Genomic DNA, 23,187 nt, shown 5'->3' with positions numbered 1-23,187 from the left:
GAGATGACATGGAATATGCTCTACATTCGATGTTGCAGAAATACTCAGTGACGTGAAGCTGAAGCTCCAATATTCTGGCCACCTGATTCGAAGAGCCAATTCATTGGAAAAGACCCTGATGCTGGGAAAGATTGAAGGTGGGAGGAGAAGGGGGTGACAGAGGATGAGATGGTGGGATGGCATCACCGACTCAATGGATGTGAGTTTGAGCAAACTCCAGGAGATGGTGAAGGACAGGAAAGCCTGGCATGCTGCAGTCCACGGGGTCACAAAGAGTCAGACACGACTGAGTGAACAACAGCAACAGTGACACAAATAAGTTCTGGAGTTTTCCACGTGCATTAGTCATGGCAGACCAAAACAGGAATCCCGCTGCTGCTTTTTGAGGGGAAGACTGCTGCTAGATTCTCTTTCCACCGGTCTCCTTTGCTTCTCTATCTAGCACTTGGCCTTTGAAATGAAAAATCTACATTGCTTAAGGTTCTCTCTGAAGGCTTCCTGGCATTTTACATCCTCTCTGTTAAGGACAGCTCGCAGCTGTATATGCAAGTATAATTAAGGCACCATCCACTTGTATGTATCACGCAGAAAACTGTCACTCCCCTCCTGAAATTACTGCCACCATCCTTTCCAGAGGATATTCTTTCCCCCTGGTGTTCTTCTGGTGTGGCCTCTCAGCTCTAAGCTGTAGGGTGTGATCCATCTGTTAAGACAGAGGTACCCCCAGCTGGACCCCCACCTCCCCCTGGTGGCTTGTCAGTAGATTCTGAAGCCTGCACTTGTTCCTGTGCATAGCGTCTCACCGTTGCAGTGATCCTGGATCCCCTGCAGGGTTCCGGGAAGATGTCGGGGCCTCGGTTCTCCTAACTGGCCTGGCTTGCCGTGCTGCGTGCCTAACCTCGGCCTGCCTGTCTTCGCTCCTTTCTTCACTGATCCCACCTTGCTGTACTTTGTCTCCCCTGCGTAGATTGTAAATGGCCATTCAGTGGTTGAGGGCGATGTGGATGAGGGTGGTGTAAAGGCCTGGGGGCCCCACCAGGTCCAAAACCCATTGGCGTTTTCTGATGAGGAGGAGGAAGACCTGCTGGACTTCATGTACAAGTTTAAAGCACCTCGAAAGACGGAGTTCCCCCTGGAGGTACACGGTATCGGGGGCTGCGGGGTGGAGCGTGTGTTTTCACAGAGGGCTTTGCCCTGGAGATCTGGGGCTCCTGGGAGTGGCATCTCTTGGGATACCCAGCAGCTCCTGAGTGCCTGAGGAGGGGAGACCTCCCTCCATCAAACAGGCAGGAGCAGCCACTAGGTAGCATCTAGCTACTTGCCAAGGGGTGAAAAAGACTCTACCACTTTTATTTGGGAATAGAGGAAATGAGATCATGTCTAGGGATTAAACATAACAAACAAAACACCCAGCTACCAACTGAAGATGATGTGTGAATGAAAAGCAACCCAAATGAGTGTTTTGGGGGAGAGAAAAATTCAGAATGTCTTACGACCTGTCTTTATAAATAGACCTTGTTCATCTCTCTATCTCCATGTCACAACATAGTGACGATACAAAATATTGGGTTAGCCAAAAAGTTTGGTCGAGTTTGGAAACACCCAGACGAACTTGTTGGCCAACCCAGTAGATGTTCATAAAATGTTATTAAAAGGGCACGGCCAAATGAGCAAAACAATACACTTGATATACGTATTCTAGCCAAGTGCAGACATAGATGGAATTTTGGCAGCAGGAGGCCAAGCCTAGAGCCTCAGGTCGTTGCTCTGGGAAGGGTCACAGCCTTGGGCTTGGATGCAGGGCCTGCAAAATTGGGGGACCCCAGAGTCTTCCTCTCTGTTTCATCAGGTCTCCCCTCCTTCCCCTTCTGCTGAACGCTGCAACCTGAGAGTCCAACTGAGGCAAGTTGGGAGCCCCCCTGCCCTCAGTGCAGAGACCCTTGTGAGACTCAGGTGAGGCAGTGTGTGGACAAGCTGCCCTTCTCCAACACAGCGGCCTGGTGGCCTGTTCCCACCAGGGTCACAGCTGTTCCACCGCAGAGCGCATGTGTTCATCAGATTCCTTCCCAAAGTGGGGCACGCAGGGGTCCATTTTGAACTGAGAGGTTTTGGTAGAAGATATTCTGGGTTTGGACTCTGTCCAAGGAGTCCTTTACAGCCCAGCCAGCCCCATGATGGGGAGAGGGACCCAGCCCGGAGGGCATGCAAGGTGCTAGAACCATTCTAGGTCTGGAGGGTTTGTGCCTCTTTTTTTTTTTTTTTTTTAATGTGGACCATTTTAAAAGTCTTTGTTCAGTTTCTTACAATATTGCTTCTGTTTTGTGGCTTTATGTTTTGGTTTTTCAGCCACGGGGCATGCAGGATCTTAACTCCCTGACCAAGGATCAAACCCACTCCCCCTGCATGGGAAGGTGAAGTCTTACCCACTGGACTGCCAGGAAAGTCCCTGGTTTTGTTTTTTAAAACTGCCCACGTTGCTTTACTGTTTTTGGTTAAACTGCCCGAGGCAGGTCACTGATTCTTCCCTCCTTCTGTCCAGAGGTGGCTGGTAAACATTCCCACCATTCAGGTGTGGTGGGAGGACTCAGTATATGGAAGGCCAGAGCCTTCTGTTTGTGCTTGTTTTCCTCCCACCTCCCTTCCGTGCACCCACTGGGCACGAAGCTCCTTGCTGGGAGATGGTGGTGCATTTCCTGCCCCCAGGAAGGCACGGTGTGGCCGAGGAAGACTCCCCCGTGGGAGCGTGGGCATCCGTCTCTGATGCCCTGCCATCTGCTAAACAGTGTGAGAACCAAGGAGTTGATCCTGGCTGTGACTGGGCCGTGGGGGTGGGTCTCAGGAGTGACTCTGGAGCTTGTTCCTAAGAGGACTAGAAATAACCAGACAGAGAAGGGAGAAAAGGCCTCTGGTCAGAAGGGATGGAGATGTGAAAGGAGAGTGTAGAAATCGAAGCTGAGTACGGAGAAGTGGACAGATGGGGGTTGAGGGTAGGTTAGGGCCAGTGGTGAATCCCCTTGAGGGCGCTATGCCAGGAGAAAGTATTCCCCTTTTCTTTAATCATGACAGTAGCATCCCCTGTGATCTGCGTCCCATGGGAGGAGGGGTCCCTTGATAGCCATTGGTAGGGGAGATGAAGTAGAACTCTTCGTGCCTAAAGCCAGTGTTTCCTGTGTTGTTTGGTTTGCTTGTGCATGAGAGGATTTCACATCTGGGAGGAGGACTGGAAATTCAGTGATGGAAATTTTAAGCATGTACCAAGAAAGGCGAGGCCAGTTCCCAAAGGAAATAACAAAGACCAGGGAAGCGACGGGGAGGCCTTTCTGTCTGCTGAGTCACTTGTTAAGATCATTTCGCTCCCAAGGCAGAAACAAGTTGTGTCATTCTTCCATGCAACTATGCACTCGGGAGGTGCAGGGACTTAGGAGACCATGAAGACGGGGGCACTGGGCTCCTCCACTGGCTCAGCTCTATGGGGATGCTTGGGAGGCCACTCTGATTGCTGTGGTGGAGACCCCAAGGGGGTCCCCAGTCCCACCAGCCTGCTCACACACATGGACATTTGACCCGAGGAGCTGAAGTCCCAACACAAACCCATCCAGGTACTGTCCTCAAACGCATTCGTGTTTATACCAAACGGAGGGGTCAGTCCTGTTTCTGTTTTCTCTGCCAGGCACCGCCTAGAATCCTTCGATCTCGCTTCAGGAAGAAAAGTACCTCATCCTCGGCCACTGAAACCACGTGAGTGAGATGAGCCAACAGCACCGGATCCACAGAATGTTTCTTCTCTGCCTTAAAGAGCTATTTATTCACTAACCACATAGAAAACCGCAAGCTGGTGTGCCCTGTGACAGCCTCGGACGTGGCCTTTCCTCTCTCCCCTCTAAGAGCCCCCCCTTTCCTTTTATTTTGTTGGGGAGAGGATAAGGAAAGGTAGTGTGTGGGGGGTGTGATCTTAGGTCTTCTGAGGTTAGTCATTTCCCACCATTGGATTGGCATACAGACAGCAGTGTTTTTAGAAGAGAATCCCCCCACCAAGCTGCTGAGATGTACATTTGTAACTTATTTGTTGCATACTTTGTTTTTAGTCCTATATATGCAAACAAAGCAATTTTTTAAAAACTTCTTTTTTTTTGGTTCTTGATACTAATACTTTGGACTATGATGTACATATTTGTGGCTTTTGGCTTGATACCGTGGACTTGCAAAGGCTGCCAGAGGTTCTGATGTATAAGTAAACTGCAAAAACAGAAGCATAAAAGATTAACTCTGGAGGGTGTCTCAGATGTGCTTACGAAGCTTCCAAACACACCTCAAGGACATCCGTTTTTCCTGTAGGGCGATGCTCCGTATTCTTCAGTCAGTATACCAGAGAAGTTTAGAATGGAGACATGATATTTCAGTACCAGAGGTGGGTATGAAGTCAGGGGAACATCCTAGCATAAGGGAAAAGTCACAGGAAGCTTGTCTCCCCCATGGGCACAGGATTAGGAGCTTCTGAGTCCTTCCAGGGTGGGGACTTCTCATTGCCTTAGGCAGGTTGGCTCACCTTTGGTAGAAATGTTCGGGGATGTAAACTCCTGGGATTGTTGTGACAAATCATTGAGTGTTGATTTCTCCTTCATAGTACCCTGCGCTGTGACTGGCAAAAACGAACCAATCCACCCAAACAAAACCAACCCTAGAACCACGCTTTGTTTCAGATGTTCCGTGAAGCACATCTGAGACATCTGGGTAACGATCCCAACCCTGGGTTCTAGAAGGTTGTAGAGGGTGCATCTTCACGAATGTGACCTGCTGCTCAGCTCCACGGGCAGCGGTGGCTCGCGCCCTCTGTTTGCTTCCTGGCTTGTGTGGAGTGTGAGCCAGAGAGAAGTGGCACGTTCACGGGCACTTGTATTTCATACAGGCCCACTTCTTTTAGGAAGAGAACAAAGCGCCGTCTGAGGCAACTCCCTAATTAGACTGAGAATTTTATCTGAAATGAAGAATCTGGCTGAAGTAGCATCTTGGTCAGAGGCAGCTGCTCCCCACTGGGAGCGCCGAGCCTAAATGTAGGACTCGTCTACTTGTGCTTAGAATTGATGTTTCCTTTCAGTGTGATGCATGCAGTGGTCACGACCCAGTTACTTATTATACTTGGATTGTGTTTGTTCATAGATAGGCCCTGAACACTAGAGAATTAGTGTCACGTACCACATAGAACCTACTGTCAGTCAGCTATAAGCAGGCCCAGTTAGAGACAGTAGCATGACTGAGCTACACAAACCTACATCAGTCTTTCCTGATGACACATTGGCTGGATCTTAGCCACATCGGAAAGGGTTTTACTTGAAGTTGTTAGCAGATTGCAAATTTAAATCCCTTTTCCTCATAATGCCTCTGAAGGTGACTTGGTAATTTACAAAAGGATTTAGGAAAATAAACCTAAAAGCAAATGTGGGGTTCAGGAGGGCAAACAGAGGCTGGCTGTTTAATGTTTGTGCCCCATACCCATCAATACCTAAATCTGTTAGTGAAGACAGAAAACCTGTTTTCTTCAAGCTCACAGAGTAGTTTCAGACAGAGGAAAAATATATGCTTTAAAATGTATTTACCTGTTATTGGGAGTACCCAGAATTATCAGAAACAAATGCAAAAAAAAAAAAAAAGCTTACTAAGCAGCTTTTTAGCAACTTTTTTTTTCTTTCCTGGCCAAAATAATAAATGCCTTTAGCAGCAGAGATTAAAATCCTATTGTAAACAAGCTATATTTTCACCATTTTACAGTGGAGAGTTTTAACAAGTATGGGCTCTCAAGTTTGCACTCAACGATGCCAAAAACGAGTTTGAAGCACTCTACTCTCAGACAAGCTGTATTACTTCTCATTTAAGATTTTAAAAAATAGAAAGGTACCCAAACTGCTGTCTTAATGTAACTATTTTTCCTTCAGGTGTTGCTTAGGGAGTTGGTTTCTTTCTTAAAAACACTCACTGTACCACTGAGAGCAGCTGTCGTATTTCTGGCAAAACGTGTTTACTTACCCAACAAGCTGTATATTTGTGTGGACTGACGTAAAAATGTGAATGCCTCCAAGTGTACACATAGTGGTGTGGAGTTCTGTCGAGACGATAAAGCTGAATGTTTTTAATTTGCTGATTTACAGACACGGGCTGTTTACAAAATGCTAATGGAAAGTCTGTACCTTTCACATAGTAAATTTTTCTTTGCTTTTGAGCACCTGTTCTGTTTCTGAGGAGACGAGAGAGGGTGTTGTACTTACAAACTGGAGAGTTAGGCATAATCCCTCCTGGCTTTGTGTGAATAGCTTGCTCACTTTGCTGGCCTCTGAATTGTGTGTTCTCTGTAGTAAACTGTCCGTGTGTCTGTGATAACAGTGCTTGTCAACCACGACCACCATTGAGTACCTTCCTAGTTGTTCATCTTGCACAGCACTGGAAATGGTAAAGGATGTGCTTCATTCGTGAACGGCAGGCACCAGAAGGCTGGCGTTCTGGACGGTGACTGTGCACACTCCCCCTTAGTTTATCTCTGTAATCCTATAGGACGATCTGTAATCAAATAGTATACTGGACTGTGCATCAAAGGGATGTAAAATTACAGTATTCCAAAGGTTGAAGTTCTGTTTTGTTATAATGCCTGATCTATATCTTGAATAAAGTCTTAACATGTTTCTTTTAAAAGATATCTTTGTAAATATTGGGCTTATGAAGAAAGAGAACATCCTTTTAAAAAAATGTATTTGGGCTTCCCTGGTGATCCAGTGGTTGAGTCTGCTTTGCAATGCAAGGGACACTGGTTTGATCCCTGATCCAGGAAGATCCCACATGTCGCGGAGCAGCTAAGCCTGTGTGCCACAACTACTGAGCCTGTGCTCTGGAGCCCACATACCTAGATCCCGTGCTCTTCAAGAAAAAGCACTGCACTGAGAAGTCTGTGTACTGAAACTAAAGAATGCTCGCTGCAACCAGAGAAAGCCTGCGTGCAGCCATGATGACTCACCACAGCCAACAAATAAACAAATATCTAAAAAAAAAAAAAATGTATTCATGAGCAAGGACTAGAAGCTGAATGTGCAGTCACTAACAGGCCTGGTGTCTGGGCTCTGTGCATACTGCATAGAATTGTTGCAGAGAGAAAATAGTAAATGCTATCAGTGCTTTGAAAACCAGTTGATCACATAAACATTCATCTGGCAGTATGTTTGTTTTACATTTTTAAAGATCACCAGTGGAAACTAGGTAGCTGTGAAAGCAGAGCAGTTCGGCTGGAAGGCAGTTTCAATTGTGCAGATAGACCTTTGGTCTGCTACGTTCCTTTTTGGAACCTGCTCTCTTATCTGCAAATGTGGGAGAACGTGTGCAGGTCAGAAGAGGGCATTGCACACACAAGGAGATGCACCGGCTGGTGTGGAGTCCCTTAATGCCACTACAGCCCTCACCTTAAGACAGAAACGGGTACATATATGCTTCAGTGGGTGGTCACAAAGACTTAGAAACTCAGAAACATCACAATGAAACATGCTTTTTCTTTGCTTTTGTAGTCCTAAACATTTGACACGAGGACTGTAAAGCATAGGCTCAGCAGGTAAAGATGACGATTCCGAGATGGACAGAAGAGATCAAAGGAAGGCTGAAAATCCACTCATTCATTCATTTACTGAGTCAAGTCCATGGTCAATGGAAATGCGATTAACCAGGTTAAGATAACGTAACAGAAAAGCAAAGTTATCAAATTTAAAAGCTGACTTGGTTCAGTATCATGAGGAAGTGTTTAGTATTCACGGTGCTAGATTTCAGTCACTTGTGGATTTCAGTGTGAATTTTCAATGTTGTTGCAAGACTTGGAAATACACAAGGTTCCAAGGAGACAACCTGGGTTCTGGGACTCACTTGCTGTACTTTGGGTAATGTGTTTCCCTTCTGTGAATTTCAGTTTCTGCACATCTAAACTAGGGATGGATAGTGTCACCCTCTTTCTTGGAAGGGCGATAGGAGGGTTTGCTGTTTTGTGGCTACATGTTGAGACATACTAGGTGCTTAATAAATTACACTTTTACATATACTTGAATGTCACTTATATAGACCTTTAATTTAATAAGATATCTTGTTGTCAAACTACAAAATTAGTGTCTGATAAGCATGCTACCCACAAAACAAAAATTATATATGTGAAAATTCCTTTTCCTAAATCCAGTTAGCCCTTCAACTTCAGTCCATCTCTGGCTGCTGGGCCCATCCTTGTCTCTACCTCTCCTGTCACTGGCCTAGAGGGGAACCAAGGTGCTCTGAGTCCCCAAGACCTGTTTGTGCACACTGCATTAAGAAGTCACAGAGGCATGGGAAAGGCTCTGTAGGGCACCAGCTGTATCCCGCTTCCAGGGGTGAGCGGAAGAGGTAAGGAGCCAGGCCAGTGAGAAATGATGGGGAGCTGTTGTGAGGGATGGGAAGCAGGTGGAAATGAAAACTCATCAGAACAGAAAGCCATCCCATGCTTCAGGCTCTTGAGATTCTCATCTCAAATCAAATGTCTGTTCTTTTTCAATTGGTCCCATAAATAGACATACACTTGGTGGTGGTGGTGATGGTGAAGTTGCTAAGTCGTAACCGACTCTTGAGATCCCGAGGACTGCAGCCCACCAGGCTCCCCTGTCCATGGGATTCTCCAGGCAAGAATGCTGCAGTGGGCTGCCGTTTGCTTCTCCAGAGGATCTTTCTGACCCAGGGATCAAACCCGTGTCTCTTGCGTCACAGGGTGGTGTCTTGCATTGTGGGTGGATTCTTCACTGCTGAGCCACCAGTGAAACCGGACACACATTTGGCCTTGCAGTTTTAAAACACTCTGTTGTCACCCTTTTTCCTTTTAATGAACACACTAGTTTCAAGGAATTCCTCCAATAACCCTAGTCTGATATGCCACAGAATGTCAATTTGGTTATATTTTAATTTATTTGAACTACATCTTATCATCATCAACTATTAAAGGATCTGAAGCAGTAACTGAAACATAATCGTATTTAATAACGGTTTTCAGCCAGGCAAAATGCTGTTGTTTCAACATGCTTCCCAGATGATTCTGCTGGGAGAGCTGAGAACCACTGCCCTAGACTGTAACCATCCTGAAAAACAGAATTTTCCTCAGTGCTGCTTACCTGGTCCTCTTCAAGTGAATAATGCATCATGTATCATTTCTAAAAATGATTGAAATTATCTTTTCCCCTTTACATTCTACAATGTGGAAAATTTTGGAAAACATTTACCCTCACAGTTAAAAATGTGAAACCTCAAGGGGATAAATTAACTTTCATGAAATATAGTATCTTTTAATTCTTGGTTAAGTTTTTGTCTCCATTTATATAGCCTCTTTATTTCATGAATGGGCAAATTGAAAGGCTATTTCATCTATGTTCTCTCAACAAAAAATCCTGTTCCAGTAAACTCAGTGATAACTGTTTATGTGGTATACTAAGTGTGTGTTATTACCCCAGGCTCACCTGAGGGAAGCTGCTCACATAACTATCTTTGGCTCTACGTGAACCTCGAGCATAATCAAATAAGCCAGTGTGGGCTCCTGACCTAAGAAAAGTCAGTCCTTACATTGATTGGTCAGTGACCCATGATGAAACCTAATATAAAAAGACAAACTGGTCCTATTAGAGTCTCTTGGTAATTAGAGACGGGAGACTGGAGCTGAGGGTCATGATGTAGAAAAGAACCTCAAAGCTGCAAGCTAGCATTATTATGAGGCAGCAGACACTAGAATAAACAGCAGCTGTGAATCAGAGGAGTTGGAGAGGAGAGAATGGAGCCAGTGATGTAAAAAGAATTTAGTCACATGCATGGCAGACCACCCAAGCCTAAAGAGCCACTGTTTCTGCCACTGGGGCCCCTAGAGGTGCCTTGGACCCAGGATCACCCTGTAATTTCTACTCTCCCTGAGGCCTGGGGGTTAGTTCTGGGTGGTGTGAGGTATTCCTGCATTTCTGACACATGTCCTTAAAATAAAGTCACACTGCTTGAACTAACTTGTTAGCTTTACAGTCTTTTCATGTCTGTCCCAACTGGAGATGCCTTGCAACTAAATAAGCCTAATTGGAACAACTAGTTAAGTCATTGCCATTTATTAAAAATAGTCAATAATTTAAAATTTATATTTCCCCAAACAAATCTGGGAATGTTTAATCCATTAAGTTTTAAAACATTGTTAAGTTTAATGTTGGTACCCCATGTTTCAAGTATCAGTTGGTACAATTTACATCATGTCTGATACCACTTCATCTTTGCAAAGACACCGTACACACACAAATACACAGTTAACAACTGAGAAATCATAGATCTTCTGATCTATACTTTCAAGTTTGTTCGATCGTGATACATCTGATAAGGATCATCAGCATACCAGTTTCGCCTCTTCCAGAAAGACGTTGTCATTTTATCTAAGAGCTTACTCTGGGTTTTACTGCAGAAGACAAATTCCCTCAAGCGTCTTTTTCTTGCAACCGTCTTTTTCCATAATTTTTTCTTATAACCAGCCTGTTAAGATAATATTACAGAGACATTTACAACATTATATTATATAGAAAAAAACAGATTATCTTCACTACTTATGGTTTATAGGCCCACTGGGAACAAAGACTAAACTTTCATAGGGGCTGGTATGTTTTTTCAGAAAAATAGAATTCTCAATGTAGGGTAGGCAGAGAAAGCATGCATAGTTTGTAAAACAAATATTAACAACTTCAACGGTTTTAAACAGATTATTTAAAGTCACAGAAAATAAAGCTAAATAAATTGTGGCTTCTGAAGTACAGGGTAATGATACACAATTTTAACAGCTAACTTTATATGCATTACTTTATTATCTCTTGAACAGCAGTGTGCTATTATTCTGATTTTACAGATAAAAGAGAAACAATTAGAGCAATTAAGTAGCAGACTGAGGTCCCAGAACTATTTAGAGTTCTTAACCGCTACACTACTCTCTTGCAAATGTCAAGGATAATGCAGTACTAGCTAACTGGTGACACTTATGTTCATTTATGGGAGCTAAGTATTACAAGGGCTGAGAAGCAGAGTTCTCAAGTATACTATGTCATTTATCCTTTTCACACATGGGGACTAGTTTCTATAATAAGTACTCTTCTGAGGAATAATGACTACAGGAAAACTATTAGGAAGAGTGCTGAAGGAATAGTTACTCCATATGTTTAATCCAGAACTGCCATATATATCATCCATACATTATTAATTTTGAAGAATTTCTGAAGAAACAGATAATGAGATTGAATATAAAAACTATAATCATAGCCTATTTATTTTCTTTTTTCTTTTTTATTTTTTTTGCCTTGTGGCTTGTAGAATTCCCCAGCCAGGGATTGAACCTGGGCTCTTGGCAGTGAAAACATGAAGTCCTAAGCACTGGACCTCCAAGAAACTCCCAATCATAGCCTATTTAAAGTAGAAGAGACCTTAGGTGCCATCCAGGTTAATGCTTGGCTAAAATCATACAGTAATTTACAGGGAAGGTGAGACTAGAACCCAAGCCATTGGTAAGAGCCAAGGGCTCCTTTAGGGCAGCATGCTAAGTGAACAAAACCACAGCTCTCTGACGGGAAGGTGCTGTGGGTTTCACATGCCTTAGTGTCATCGTGTGGTTAGCAACTTCTAGAGTACAGTGATGCTTAGAAAGAAGGAAGGATTATTTCAGAGTTTTGACTTTACAATGCCAGAGATTAGGTGGTTACTTCTCATTACTTACAACTTTAAGTTGAAAGATTCAAAGCAAAATCCCCCTATCTGTTTAACAGGTTTTCTAGTTTGCAAGCCAAACTGGGTCCCTGTGGATCTGACAGCTAGCTAGCTAGCTTACTGTCCTGCCCGTCACCAACAGAATTATCTCCTTCAAAGATTATTCTGTGGAATGTGGCCACTGAGAAAGCGCTTGAGACTTCTTAGACAGTCTCTAGGGTCAGAAATGGAAGGAGGGAGTAAAGACTAATTAGGAACACGTGGCTGAAACTGCTGCAGAAAATAAGTTGTTTTTATACAAGTGTTTTTATGTTTGTATTTTTTATATATAAATATATATATTATATTTTATATTTACACTATTTATACTAACTTATATAAACATTTATACAAATGTTTCTACTAATGTTTTTATACATTAGTGTAAATTAACCCATCCGGATTTTTTTGTTTTCTTCTTAAAATCAGATTTTGATGAAGCAGGCTGTTCTGTATATGGAATACTTTGGGCGGTCTTGAGCAGGGGCTAGATATTATGACTGGGGAGCTTGCCCAGGTCATTTATAATAGTGAGAGGGTTTCAGAGCCCAATAAAAGGGATTGTGGAAAGGAACGCAAGGAAGACCAGCCATTTCGTTTTGTCTTGGGTCACATGTGGACCTGGAAATAATTACTAACAAAGGGGAAGGAATGTTTCCAATGGCACAGAATTCACAACTATCTGCTAATTACTTAGTCCAGGTACTTAACGGATTACATGAGCTTCTACTGACTAGTGTAAGAAATTAACTACCACAGGATTGTTCCAATGGAGAAATGAGCTGAGAGTGCCAGTCAACTTATTTGTCTACAAATTTAGGATAGTTTGTAAGACAGAAGATAATCCTTTCAACCCTTCAAATAGTGAGACCATCCTACCAATTATTTTATTTTCACAGGGAAACAAATTTTGACCTTTAAAGAATTGCTTGTTAACTTCCAAATAGTAAAAGGGAATTAGGATTTTAATAGTTATCAAAAGTGTCCTTGAAAACTCAGGTCTTCAGCTGCTTTCTAATTACTACCCATTCTGCTTCCATGAATATTTAAGGACATGAATGAAAAAGCCCACATTCACTTTTACCACCTGTTGCTGCAGGAGAAGACAGAACAGGAATACTCTGTAATCTGTCAGAGTCCTCCTCTAGAGGCTGTGGTCCCTGGTCAGAATTAAGAACTAAGAGTTCTGTCTGATACGGTTGCCAGTCATACACACCAACAGACAAAAACTTGTAAAGTTAAAAAAAAAGAAGGGGGGGCGCTTATGAGGGGCTACTATTCTGTCATAAAGATTAAGTCACCTTGAGAACCTAATCCAAGGTCAGCTGGAAGTGCTTCAGTCCCAAACCTCGCCATGGGGCTAAGCCCTTGAAGTCCCCTCTGCTGTTTCAATGCTTGGAGCTTAAACAGAGCCTCCCTACAAGATACTGCACATCAGGAGCCTCAAAGGGATTCTAGTAATCTTTAGGTAAGCCAGATGTGTAACAGACCTGAGATGAACCTGTTTTGCAGTATAGACTTCTGCCATTGTGAATAATATTTTGTTATATGAATGCTAAAACATGTTTTTTTCACATGGATTCGCTTACATGAAGAGATGCCCACAAAGCTGGGACTCAAGCACAGCACTGTAAGAGCTACTGCTAAGATGTGGGGAAGATGTGTCAAGGAACAGGCTAACTGAATTTTGCTTCAGTTTCATCTAACCTCACACTCCTTTTCTAAACAAGTCACTGTGTGAAGACTCACCTTCCTCCTTAGCCACAGGCCACTATGAAGTCGAAGAAACCTATAGATGACAGCTTTCACAGTCTTCCTCTTGCCTTTTCTTGAACTGTAGTATGTTACAGTTCTGACTGGTGGCTTCAGGACGTTTGGGAGCAAGAGGGCCATTCTAAAACACATTTAAAAAATTTAAACTCAGCAGCAAGACATTAAAGGATAAAATCCACTTCGTAGAAATGAAAGAAGCAACTCCACTGGAATAAAGCTGACTTTCAATATACACTGCTACTTCAAATGATCCATGATGCTACCCATAAGAATAGCAATTATCATCAACTTGCAAGCCCTCCATAATCTACTCCCTTAATCCCTGCAGAAGAATTTATGCAGGTATAGCTTAATCACCTGATTTCTTACCCACCTGCCCACTAGATTATAAACTGCTTGAGGGGGACTTCTCTGGTGATCAAGTGGTTAAGAATCCGCCTTCCAATATAGGGGACGTGGATTCGATCCCTGGTGGGGGAACTAAGATCCCACATGCCATGGGGCAGCTCCTGAGCCAGACTACTCTAGAACCTGTACCCTGCAATCAGAGAAGCCCACATGATACAACTAAGACCTGATGCAGTCAAATAAATAAATAAAAATTAAAAAACCTTCCTTGAGGGCCTCAACTTTTTTTATCCTTGTATGGTTTCTGCCGAGTATGGTGCTGGCACCCAGGAGTGCTTAAACTAAACCTTGGCTGAGTGAATGAGCACCATGTGCAGCCCAGCCTTGTTAAGTTGAGCATTTTATCCAGCTTCTCCTTTGGCTGACAGCTTCCACCCAGGAAACCATATCTAGAACATCAGAAGTGGGTCCTGGTTGTTGTCGCTGCTAACATGCATATTCTCCAATCTTATCAAGCGAAGTCTATATAATCAACTGTTGGTAGGCACAGAATCTCATCTACTCCTAAGATATTGTGGTAGGCATGAAGATTTTAGAATTTTTGTCCAAGAGTCATGTCTACTGAAATATAATACTCAACCTATTGAGGACTGTGGCAGTCTGCCCACATGTCAGGTTTCTGACAGATGTGATCAGTCTGGGAGCAGAGGACACAACTGGTGTCTGAATATGACTGAAATGTCGGGAGGACAGGACAGAATTAAGACAGGCATTTTTGGTGCAGTTTCGATAGGCTGAAGATGCCAAAATGTTCAGGGGCCGTAAAATTCCTGCAGAGAAAGAAAAGCATATACACTTAATATGACACTCCAAAATATGCATCCAGGGAATTCCCTGGCAGTCCAGTTGTTGGGACTTGGTGCTTTCACTGCTGGGGCCTGAGTTCAATCCCTGATTGGGAAACTAAGATCCTGCAAGCCAAGGGGCACAGCCAAAACACACACACACACATCCAGATATTTAAAATGAAGTAACATCAAAGCAACCAAGTGTTCTAATTAATTAATGGATCCTGAGCATCAGACTCACACGTGGAGCTTTTTATCCTTATTGAGACATAGTTTATACACTACAAAATTACCCATTTGTGTACAAGTCAATTATTTTTTAAGTTAGAGAGTTATGCTACCACCACCACAATCCAGTCTGATATGTCCTAGTTCTATGGTCAACAGTAGATGACAAAGTATATGTACAGTTAATTCCCACCACCAGATCTTACACTGTGATGACACAGAACTCCCACACAGAGGAAACAGCATGGCAGAGACATGAAAGCTCCACAGCTCCTTGGAGAGACAGCAGAGCAGCAGAAAAAGGATTCATAAAGATAACATAAGAGGTACTTGAGCTTCCCTCTCGAAAATGAACAGGCCACAAGAGGAGGAGGCACAGACTCTAGGTAGGATAACACATGCAAAGGTGAGGAAGTTGAGACAAATCCTTGTTGGGAGCAGGGACCAGACCTAACATGGAGGAGTGGTGGCAGCTCAGAAGGCAGATCATGGAGGGTCTAGGTGTCTTCTCTATCAATCTTTCACACAATCACCAGACTCAGAGTCCACGGCTGCAAAGCAGAATCACTCACAGAGCTCGGGCTCCACTTGCAGATTCTGACACTAGTGAGGGACTCAAGAATGTGCACGTTAAAAGAAACAGAGTCACAGATGAAGAACACAATCTTATGGTTACCAGGGGAGAAGGATAAACTAGGAGATTAGGACTGATATATACACACTACTATATATATAATAGATAACTAATAAGGACCTACTGGAACTCTACATACTCTGTAATGACCTATATGGGAAAAGAATCTAAAAGAGAGTGGATATATGTATATGTGTATGTATGATCCACTTTGCTATACAGCAGAAAGTAACACAACATTGTAAATCAACTATATTCCAATAAAAATTAGAAATAATAATAATAAAGAGTGTGCATATTGATAAAACTCCACAGAATGATGGAAATGTTCGACAACTGGATGGACCATAGCCCACCAGGTTCCTTTGTCCGTGGGACTCTCTAAAACCGTATCTGAATGATCTCTAACCTTTGCAAAAGTCTTCAGAGTGAAGGCAATCCTTCACTCCTGTCTCTCTTAGGACCCCTTGTAGCGGGACTGAGGGAACCAAACAGGCTCATCCCCTGCACACTCACTGAATCTCATACATACACCACGTCCCAGATAGTACACAAGGAACTTTCCGTGGATGCTGTTAGCCCTATTTTAGAGTCGTAGCCTCTTAAGTTCAAAGATATTAAGTAACACCTCAAGGTCAAAGGTTGAGAATGACGGATCCTGGCCTTGGTGGAACTTTTCTGTCTTCCTCGCAACCCCCTACCACAACCCTCGTCCTTCGGGATTGTTTTCTAGGGAACGCGGAATGGCTACGAGCCGGTAAGGAAGAGGAACCCGGGGGAAACCCCAGGTCCGTGAGGGTCCAAGAATTTCGGGGCTCTCTCGAGCTGAGATCGAATATCGAATACAGGCCACTCCGGAGAAAATTCGGAACAAGCTTCTGTCCTCAATAACGACCACCTCTCCTTTTTTTTCCTTTCCTGTTAACCCCCACCCACGTTAAACGTCCACTCCATCCCACGCCAGTCCCCGCTTCTATGAAGGCATAAACCAAGCGCGTCGCTTCTCACTGACCGGAGCCTGCTCTCACCGCACCGGCGAACACGGAGACCGCCATCTTGCAACGCTGCCGTACGGCAGCCGCGTTGGGTCTAAAAGCCTCAGGACTAGAGGTACTTTAGGAAAACTAACCTGGGCGGAGTCAAGAAAGGGAGTTAGAAAAATGAATAAAAGGACGGTCAGCTCTGCCTTTGTTCAATGTCTTCTATATGCCAGACTGTCCTCCAGCGCTGTAAAACAAGTGCCTATAGTATCAGTTCAGTTCAGTTCAGTCGCTCAGTTGTGTGTGTGCCTGGCATAAAGCAGGCTCTCAATAAATTCCTACTGAGCATTTGATTGAATGATGTATTTTAGTACCAACACATTTGAAACATTTTCTTTTTGCTCATTTCATTCAATTTATTTGAGAATACAGTGTATCCTCCAAAAGCTGGTATATGTTAGGTTAAAGGGATAGGAAGTAGAGACACTATTAGAAATTTTTAAAAATTGAATTCCAACTCTAATAAAAACAATGTAAATATCCAGAGGACATCATACACACACACACTCTTTTTTCTCTAATCAATAGCACTGTCGCTTGGTAGAACAGCATCTCAACTCTTTCTGAACAATTTACATTCCTTATCTTATTCCTGAGAATTATTGATCACACATTAAAAAAAAAAAAAGGTTCATTCAAACAGAAAATAAACAACTCTCTCCCATCCTCATTGTCTAAGATACTTGAGGCATATACAATATATGGCACTATTTACAGGCTTCCCCCCCGGGGCTCAATGGTAAAGAATCTACCTGCAATGCAGGAGACACGGGTTCAATCCCTGGGTGGGGAAGATCCCCTGGAGAAGGAAATGGCACCCACTCCAGTATTCTTGCCTGGAGGATCCCATGGACAGAGGAGCCTGGCAGGCTATAGTCCATGGGGTCATAAAAGTCAGACACGACTTACTAAAGAACAGATCAAAAATACATGGCAGATAACTGACTCACAGGGCATTCAAAGTTAAGGAAAGAAGGCTTTTGGTTGAGGTGATCAGGGACAAGGAGATGGAATATAATATGGATCTTAAAAAATGGTGAGGATTTTAACAAGAGCAAGGTCACTATTGGTGGTAAGAACACCAGGAGCTAAGGTGAAAAGAGAGGGAGCCAAGAGAGAGACACACAGAGTTTATTTAGAGCAGTGGCTCTCAAACTTTTCGGTCTTAGAACCTCTTCACATGCTTAAAAATTGAGGACCCCAAAGAGCTTATAATTATATGGATTATATCTATTAATATGTATTACATTGGAAAGTAAAACAGAAACTATTTATTTTACTAGTTTCTTAATGCTGTTATAACAAGTTAACTCAAATTTGGTGGATTAAAGCAACACAAGTTTATTGTCTTACTGTTCTGTAGGTCAGAAGTCCAACATGGGTTTCACAATGCTAAAATCAAGGTATCCAGGGCTGTGTTTCTTCTAGAGGTTCTAGAGAAATTTGTTTCATTGCCTTTTCCAGGTTTTAGAGGCTTACTGCCTCCTTCCATCTTAAAGCGACATCACTCTGACTTCTGCTTTCATTGTCATACTTCCTTTTCAGACTCACCCTCCTGCTTCCCTCTTTCATTCCTAAGGACCCCTGTGTGGACATTTGGTCCATACATACATTTCAGAATTATCTCAATCCCCATCTGAAGATTCTTAGCTTAATCACACCTGCAAAATTCTTTTTTTGCCATGTAAGGTAACATATTCACAGGCTCCAGGGATTAGGAGAACATAGACCTGTTGGGAGATAAGTATTCTGCCCGTTGGTCTTACTATTTTATTACAAAACAATTATAGGGATTTTCCCATCAGTCCAGTGGTTAAGAATCTGTTTCCACTGCAGAAGACAGGTTAGATCCCTGGTTCAGTTCAGTTCAGTTGCTCAGTCATGGCCGACTCTGCGACCCCATGGACTGCAGCATGTCAGGCTTCCCTGTACATCACCAACTACTGGAGCTTACTCAATTTCATGTCCATTGAGTCAGTGATGCCACCCAACCATCTCATCCTCTGTTGTCCCCTTTCCTCCCGCCCTCAATCTTTCCCAGCATCAGAGTCTTTTCAAATGAGTCAGGTCTTCACATTAGGTGGCCAAAGTATTGGAGTTTCAGCTTCAGTATCAGTCCTTCCACTGAATATTCAAGACTGATTTCCTTTAGGGTGGTCTGGTTGGATCTCCTGGTAGTCTAAGGGGCTCTCAAGAGTCTTCTCCAACAGCACAGTTTGAAAGCATCAATTCTTTGGTGCTCAGCTTTCTTTATAGTCCAACTCTCACATCCATACATGACTACTGGGAAAACCACAGCTTTAACTAGATGGACCTTTGCTACCAAAGTAATGTCTCTGCTTTTTAATATGCTGTCTAGGTTGGTCATAACTTTTCTTCCAAGGAGCAAGTGTCTTTTAATTTCATGGCTGCAGTCACCATCTGCAGTGATTTGGGAGCCCCCCAAAATAAAGTCTGTCACTGTTTCCCCATCTATTTGCCATGAAGTGATGGGACCAATGCCATGATCTTAGTTTTCTGAATGTTAAGTTTTAAGCCAACTTTTTCGCTCTCCTCTTTCACTTTCATCAAGAGGCTCTTTAGTTCTTCGCTTTCTGCCATAAGGGTGGTGTCATCTGCATATTGGAGAAGAAAATGGCAACCCACTCCAGCATTCTTGCCTGGAGAATCCTATGGACAGAGGAGCCTGGTGGGCTGTTTTCATGGGATCGCACAGAGTCAGATACAACTGAAGCGACTTAGCATGCATGCATGCATTGGAGAAGGAAATGGCAACAAACCCCCGTATACTTGCCTGGAGAATCCCAGGGACAGAGGAGCCTGATGGACTGTCATCTATGGGGTCTCACAGAGTCCGACACTACTGAAGCAACTTAGCAGCAGCAGCAGCAGCAGCAGCATCTGCATATCTGAGGTTATTGATATTTCTCCCGACAATTTTGATTCCAGTTTGTGCATCATCCAGTCCGGCGTTTTTCACGATATACTCTGCATATAAGTTAAATAAAAAGGGTGACAACATACAGCCTTGACATACTCCTTTCCCGATTTGGAACCAGTCTGTTGTTCCATGTCTAGTTCTAACTGTTGCTTCTTGACCTGCATACCAGATCCCTGGTAGGGAAACTGATATTCTACATGCTGATGTGGTGCAGAAAAAAATTATAAGCCTGTTACATATTAACAAATATTTTAGGAAAAATTATTTCAAAATTAAAAATTAATGAAGGCTTCCCTGGTGATCCAATGGCTAAGACTCTGTGCTCCCAAGGCAGGGGGCCTGGGTTCGATCCCTGGTTAGGGAACTGGATCCCACACGCCACAACTAAAAAACCCTGGTTACAACTAAGACCTGACACAAACAAAAAGTAAATTAAAAGAAAATTAATGAGAAGAGTGGCATTGTTTAATCTCTTTTCAAGTCTCTGCAAGGTCTGGTTTAATAGAAAACTGGATTCTGCAATTTGCTTATGCATTCAATTTGTTGTGGTATCACCTGTTACCTAGTGTCTGGGAAAATGCTACAAATATGAATAATGAGTTAAAAAACAGCAAATATCTAAAATTATGAAGGTTGCTTTGATTTTATGGACCCTCTTTAACGCTTTCAGGTTCACCAGGAGTCCCAGGCTACACTTTGAGAACCACTGAGTTGGTTATATTTCAGTTTCTCTGGGTTTTAGGGTAGACAAGAGGCTGATGAGCTTGAATTGCTATTGTTGCTATCTTGACCTCCGACCTACAGTGACCACTTTGAGCCATAAAACATGAACACAGGCTGGAAAAGTACTCTGAGACATTTCTTAAGGATCTTTGAATTGGCAGTGGGAGTCGCCTAAAGTTTTCAACGAGGGAACGAATTACATTTCTAAGTTACTTTAGGAGAGTCCATTTTAAAGCAAAAATAAAAAATCTTACATTGCACGTGGAAGATGAGGATTAAGGACTTGGTTAAACTAGAGGTTAGGAAACTACAGAAATTGACAGTAGTGGGCAGGGATGGGATGGAGGGGTTGTGACGACAGTTCAAGAATAAAATTAATTTAAAAAATGGGATCTGCTCTGGAAGCTGTTAAGTGATAGCAGTATGAAATAGTGTAATATAACTACAAAAGTACTCTGAAAAGCAATGAACCTATACAAACATAAGAAATTACCTGGTTTTAGATAATTTTCAAATCTATTTCTCTACTTTATAAATTGGATTTGGTAGCATTAAGACTTGAAAGTCCTTTGCAAATGCAACAGATACACAAGTTTAGTTTCCACTATACTGTGATGGTAAGATCATTATTACTATTAATAGTATTAAATATGTTGCTTAATATTTAACGTGTTAAATGATTTTCATACTGTTTTTCATACTTGAAATCATACTGATTTTCATACTGTTCATGGGGTTCTCAGCTAAGATCAAGTGGCTCAGATGGTAAAGCATCTGCCTGCAATGCAGGAGACCGGGGTTAGATCCCTGGGTGGGGAAGATCCCCTGGAGAAGGAAATGGCAACCTATTCCAGTACTCCTGCCTGGAAAATCCCATGGTCAGAGGAGCCTGATAGGTTACAGTCCATGGGTCGCAGAGTCGGACATGACTCAGCGACTTCACTTTCACTTTCATGGGGTTCTCAAGGCAAGAATACTGAAGTGGTTTGCATTCCCTTTTCCAGTGGACCATGTTTTGTCAGAACTCTCCACCATGACCCGTATGCTTGGGTAGTCCTACACATCATGGCTCATAGTTTCATTGAGTTAGACAAGGCTGTGGTCCATGTGATCAGACTGGTTAGTTTTCTGGAATGCAAAAGTAGGAAGTCAAGAATTACCCAGAGTAACAGGCAAATTTGGCCTTGGAGTACAGAATGGAGCAGGGCAACAGCTAATAGAGTTCTGCCAAGAGAACACACTGGTCATAGCAAACACCCTCTTCCAAAAACACAAGAGAAGACTCTATGCATGGACATCACCAGATGGTCAATACCAAAATCAGATTGATTATATTCTTTGCAGCCAAAGATGGAGAAGCTCTATACAGTCAGCAAAAAGAAGACCAGGAACTGACTGTGGCTCAGATCATGAACTCCTTATTGCCAAATTCAGACTTAAACTGAAGAAAGTAGGGAAAATCACTAGACCATTCAGATATGACATAAATCAGATCCCTTACGATTATACAGTGGAAGTTACAAATAGATTCAAGGGATTAGATCTGATAGACAGAGTGCCTGAGGAACTATGGACAGAGGTTTGTGACATTGTACAGGAGGCAGTGATCAAGACCATCCCCGAGAAAAAGAAATACAAAAAGGCAAAATGGTTGTCTGAGGAGGCCTTACAAATAGCTGAGAAAAGAGAAGTGAAAGGCAAAGGAGAAAAGGAAAGATATACCCACTTGAATGCAGAGTTTCAAAGAATAGCAAGGAGAGATAAGAAAGCCTTCCTCAGTGATCAATGCAAAGAAATAGAGCAAAACAATAGAATGGGAAAGACTAGAGATCTCTTCAAGAAAATTAGAGATGCCAAGGGAACATTTCATGCAAAGATGGGCACAATAAATGACAGAAATGGTATGGACCTAACAGAAGCATAAGATATTAAGAAACGGTGGCAGGAATACTCAGAAGAACTGTAGAGAAAAGATCTTCACGACCCAGATAATCACGAGGGTGTGATCACTCACCTAGAGCCAGACATCCTGGAATGTGAAGTCAAGTGGGCCTTAGGAAGCATCACTATGAACAAAGCTAGTGGAGGTGATGGAATTCCCGTTGAGCTATTTCAAATCCTAAAAGATGATGCTGTGAAAGTGCTGCACTCAATATGTCAGCAAATTTGGAAAACTCAGCAGTGGCCAAAAGACGAAAAGGTCAGTTCTCATTCCAATCCCAAAGAAAAGCAATGCCAAAGAATGCTCAAACTACTGCACAATTGCACTCATCTCACATGCTAGTAATGTAATGCTCAAAATTCTCCAAGCCGGGCTTCAGCAATACATGAACCGAGAAATTCCAGATGTTCAAGCTGGTTTTAGAAAAGGCAGAGGAACCAGAGATCAAATTGCCAACATCCACTGGATCATCGAAAAAGCAAGAGAGTTCCAGAAAAACATCTATTTCTGCTTTATTGACTATGCCAAAGCCTTTGACTGTGTGGATCACCATAAACTGTGGAAAATTCTGAAAGAGATGGGAATAGCAGACCATCTGACCTGCCTCTTGAGAAACCTGTATGCAGGTCAGCAAGCAAGAGTTAGAACTGGACATGGAGCAAGACTGGTTCCAAATAGGAAAAGGAGTATGTCAAAAATGTATATCACCCTGCTTATTTAACCTATATGCAGAGTACATCATGAGAAATGCTGGGCTGGAAGAAGCACACGCTGGACTCAAGACTGGTTGGAGAAATATCAATAACCTCAGATATGCAGATGACACCACCCTTATGGCAGAAAGTGAAGAACTAAAGAGCCTCTTGAAGAAAGTGAAAGAGGAGAGTGAAAAAGTTGGCTTAAAGCTCAACATTCAGAAAACTAAG

The 23,187-nt window shown here is 42.9% G+C and overlaps 2 protein-coding genes across 12 annotated transcripts in view; one reads left to right on the top strand and one right to left on the bottom strand.

The window, feature by feature from the left end:
• The window catches only part of REEP1 (receptor accessory protein 1), a 129,390-nt gene extending 122,709 nt beyond the window's left edge, over nucleotides 1-6,681 (top strand). For 6 of the 11 annotated variants that reach the window (XM_043917806.1, XM_043917810.1, XM_043917807.1 and 3 more), the window contains 3 exons: nucleotides 987-1,138; nucleotides 1,850-1,953; nucleotides 3,671-6,681. In XM_043917806.1, the coding sequence (XP_043773741.1) occupies nucleotides 987-1,138; nucleotides 1,850-1,953; nucleotides 3,671-3,746 (332 nt within the window). In that variant the 3' untranslated portion in view covers nucleotides 3,747-6,681. The remainder of the gene's footprint in view (nucleotides 1-986; nucleotides 1,139-1,849; nucleotides 1,954-3,670) is intronic. The other 5 variants (XM_043917815.1, XM_043917812.1, XM_043917814.1 and 2 more) reach the window with 2 other exon arrangements.
• A 3,502-nt stretch (nucleotides 6,682-10,183) lies between these two features.
• Nucleotides 10,184-16,753, bottom strand: MRPL35 (mitochondrial ribosomal protein L35). Its single transcript, XM_043917816.1, has 4 exons — nucleotides 16,628-16,753; nucleotides 14,546-14,735; nucleotides 13,534-13,678; nucleotides 10,184-10,530 (listed from the first exon to the last, which is right to left on the bottom strand). Exons 1-4 carry the CDS (start codon nucleotides 16,668-16,670, stop codon nucleotides 10,342-10,344), a joined length of 567 nt encoding a protein of 188 aa, XP_043773751.1. The 5' UTR covers nucleotides 16,671-16,753; the 3' UTR covers nucleotides 10,184-10,341.
• Between the last annotated feature and the right edge of the window lie 6,434 nt (nucleotides 16,754-23,187).

The sequence above is a fragment of the Cervus elaphus genome, chromosome 11, assembly GCF_910594005.1.
Source record: "Cervus elaphus chromosome 11, mCerEla1.1, whole genome shotgun sequence".
In the NCBI taxonomy this organism is placed as follows: Eukaryota; Metazoa; Chordata; class Mammalia; order Artiodactyla; family Cervidae; genus Cervus; species Cervus elaphus.
Note: the sequence above shows the minus strand (reverse complement) of the source record. Positions and strands in the feature narration are given on the sequence as shown.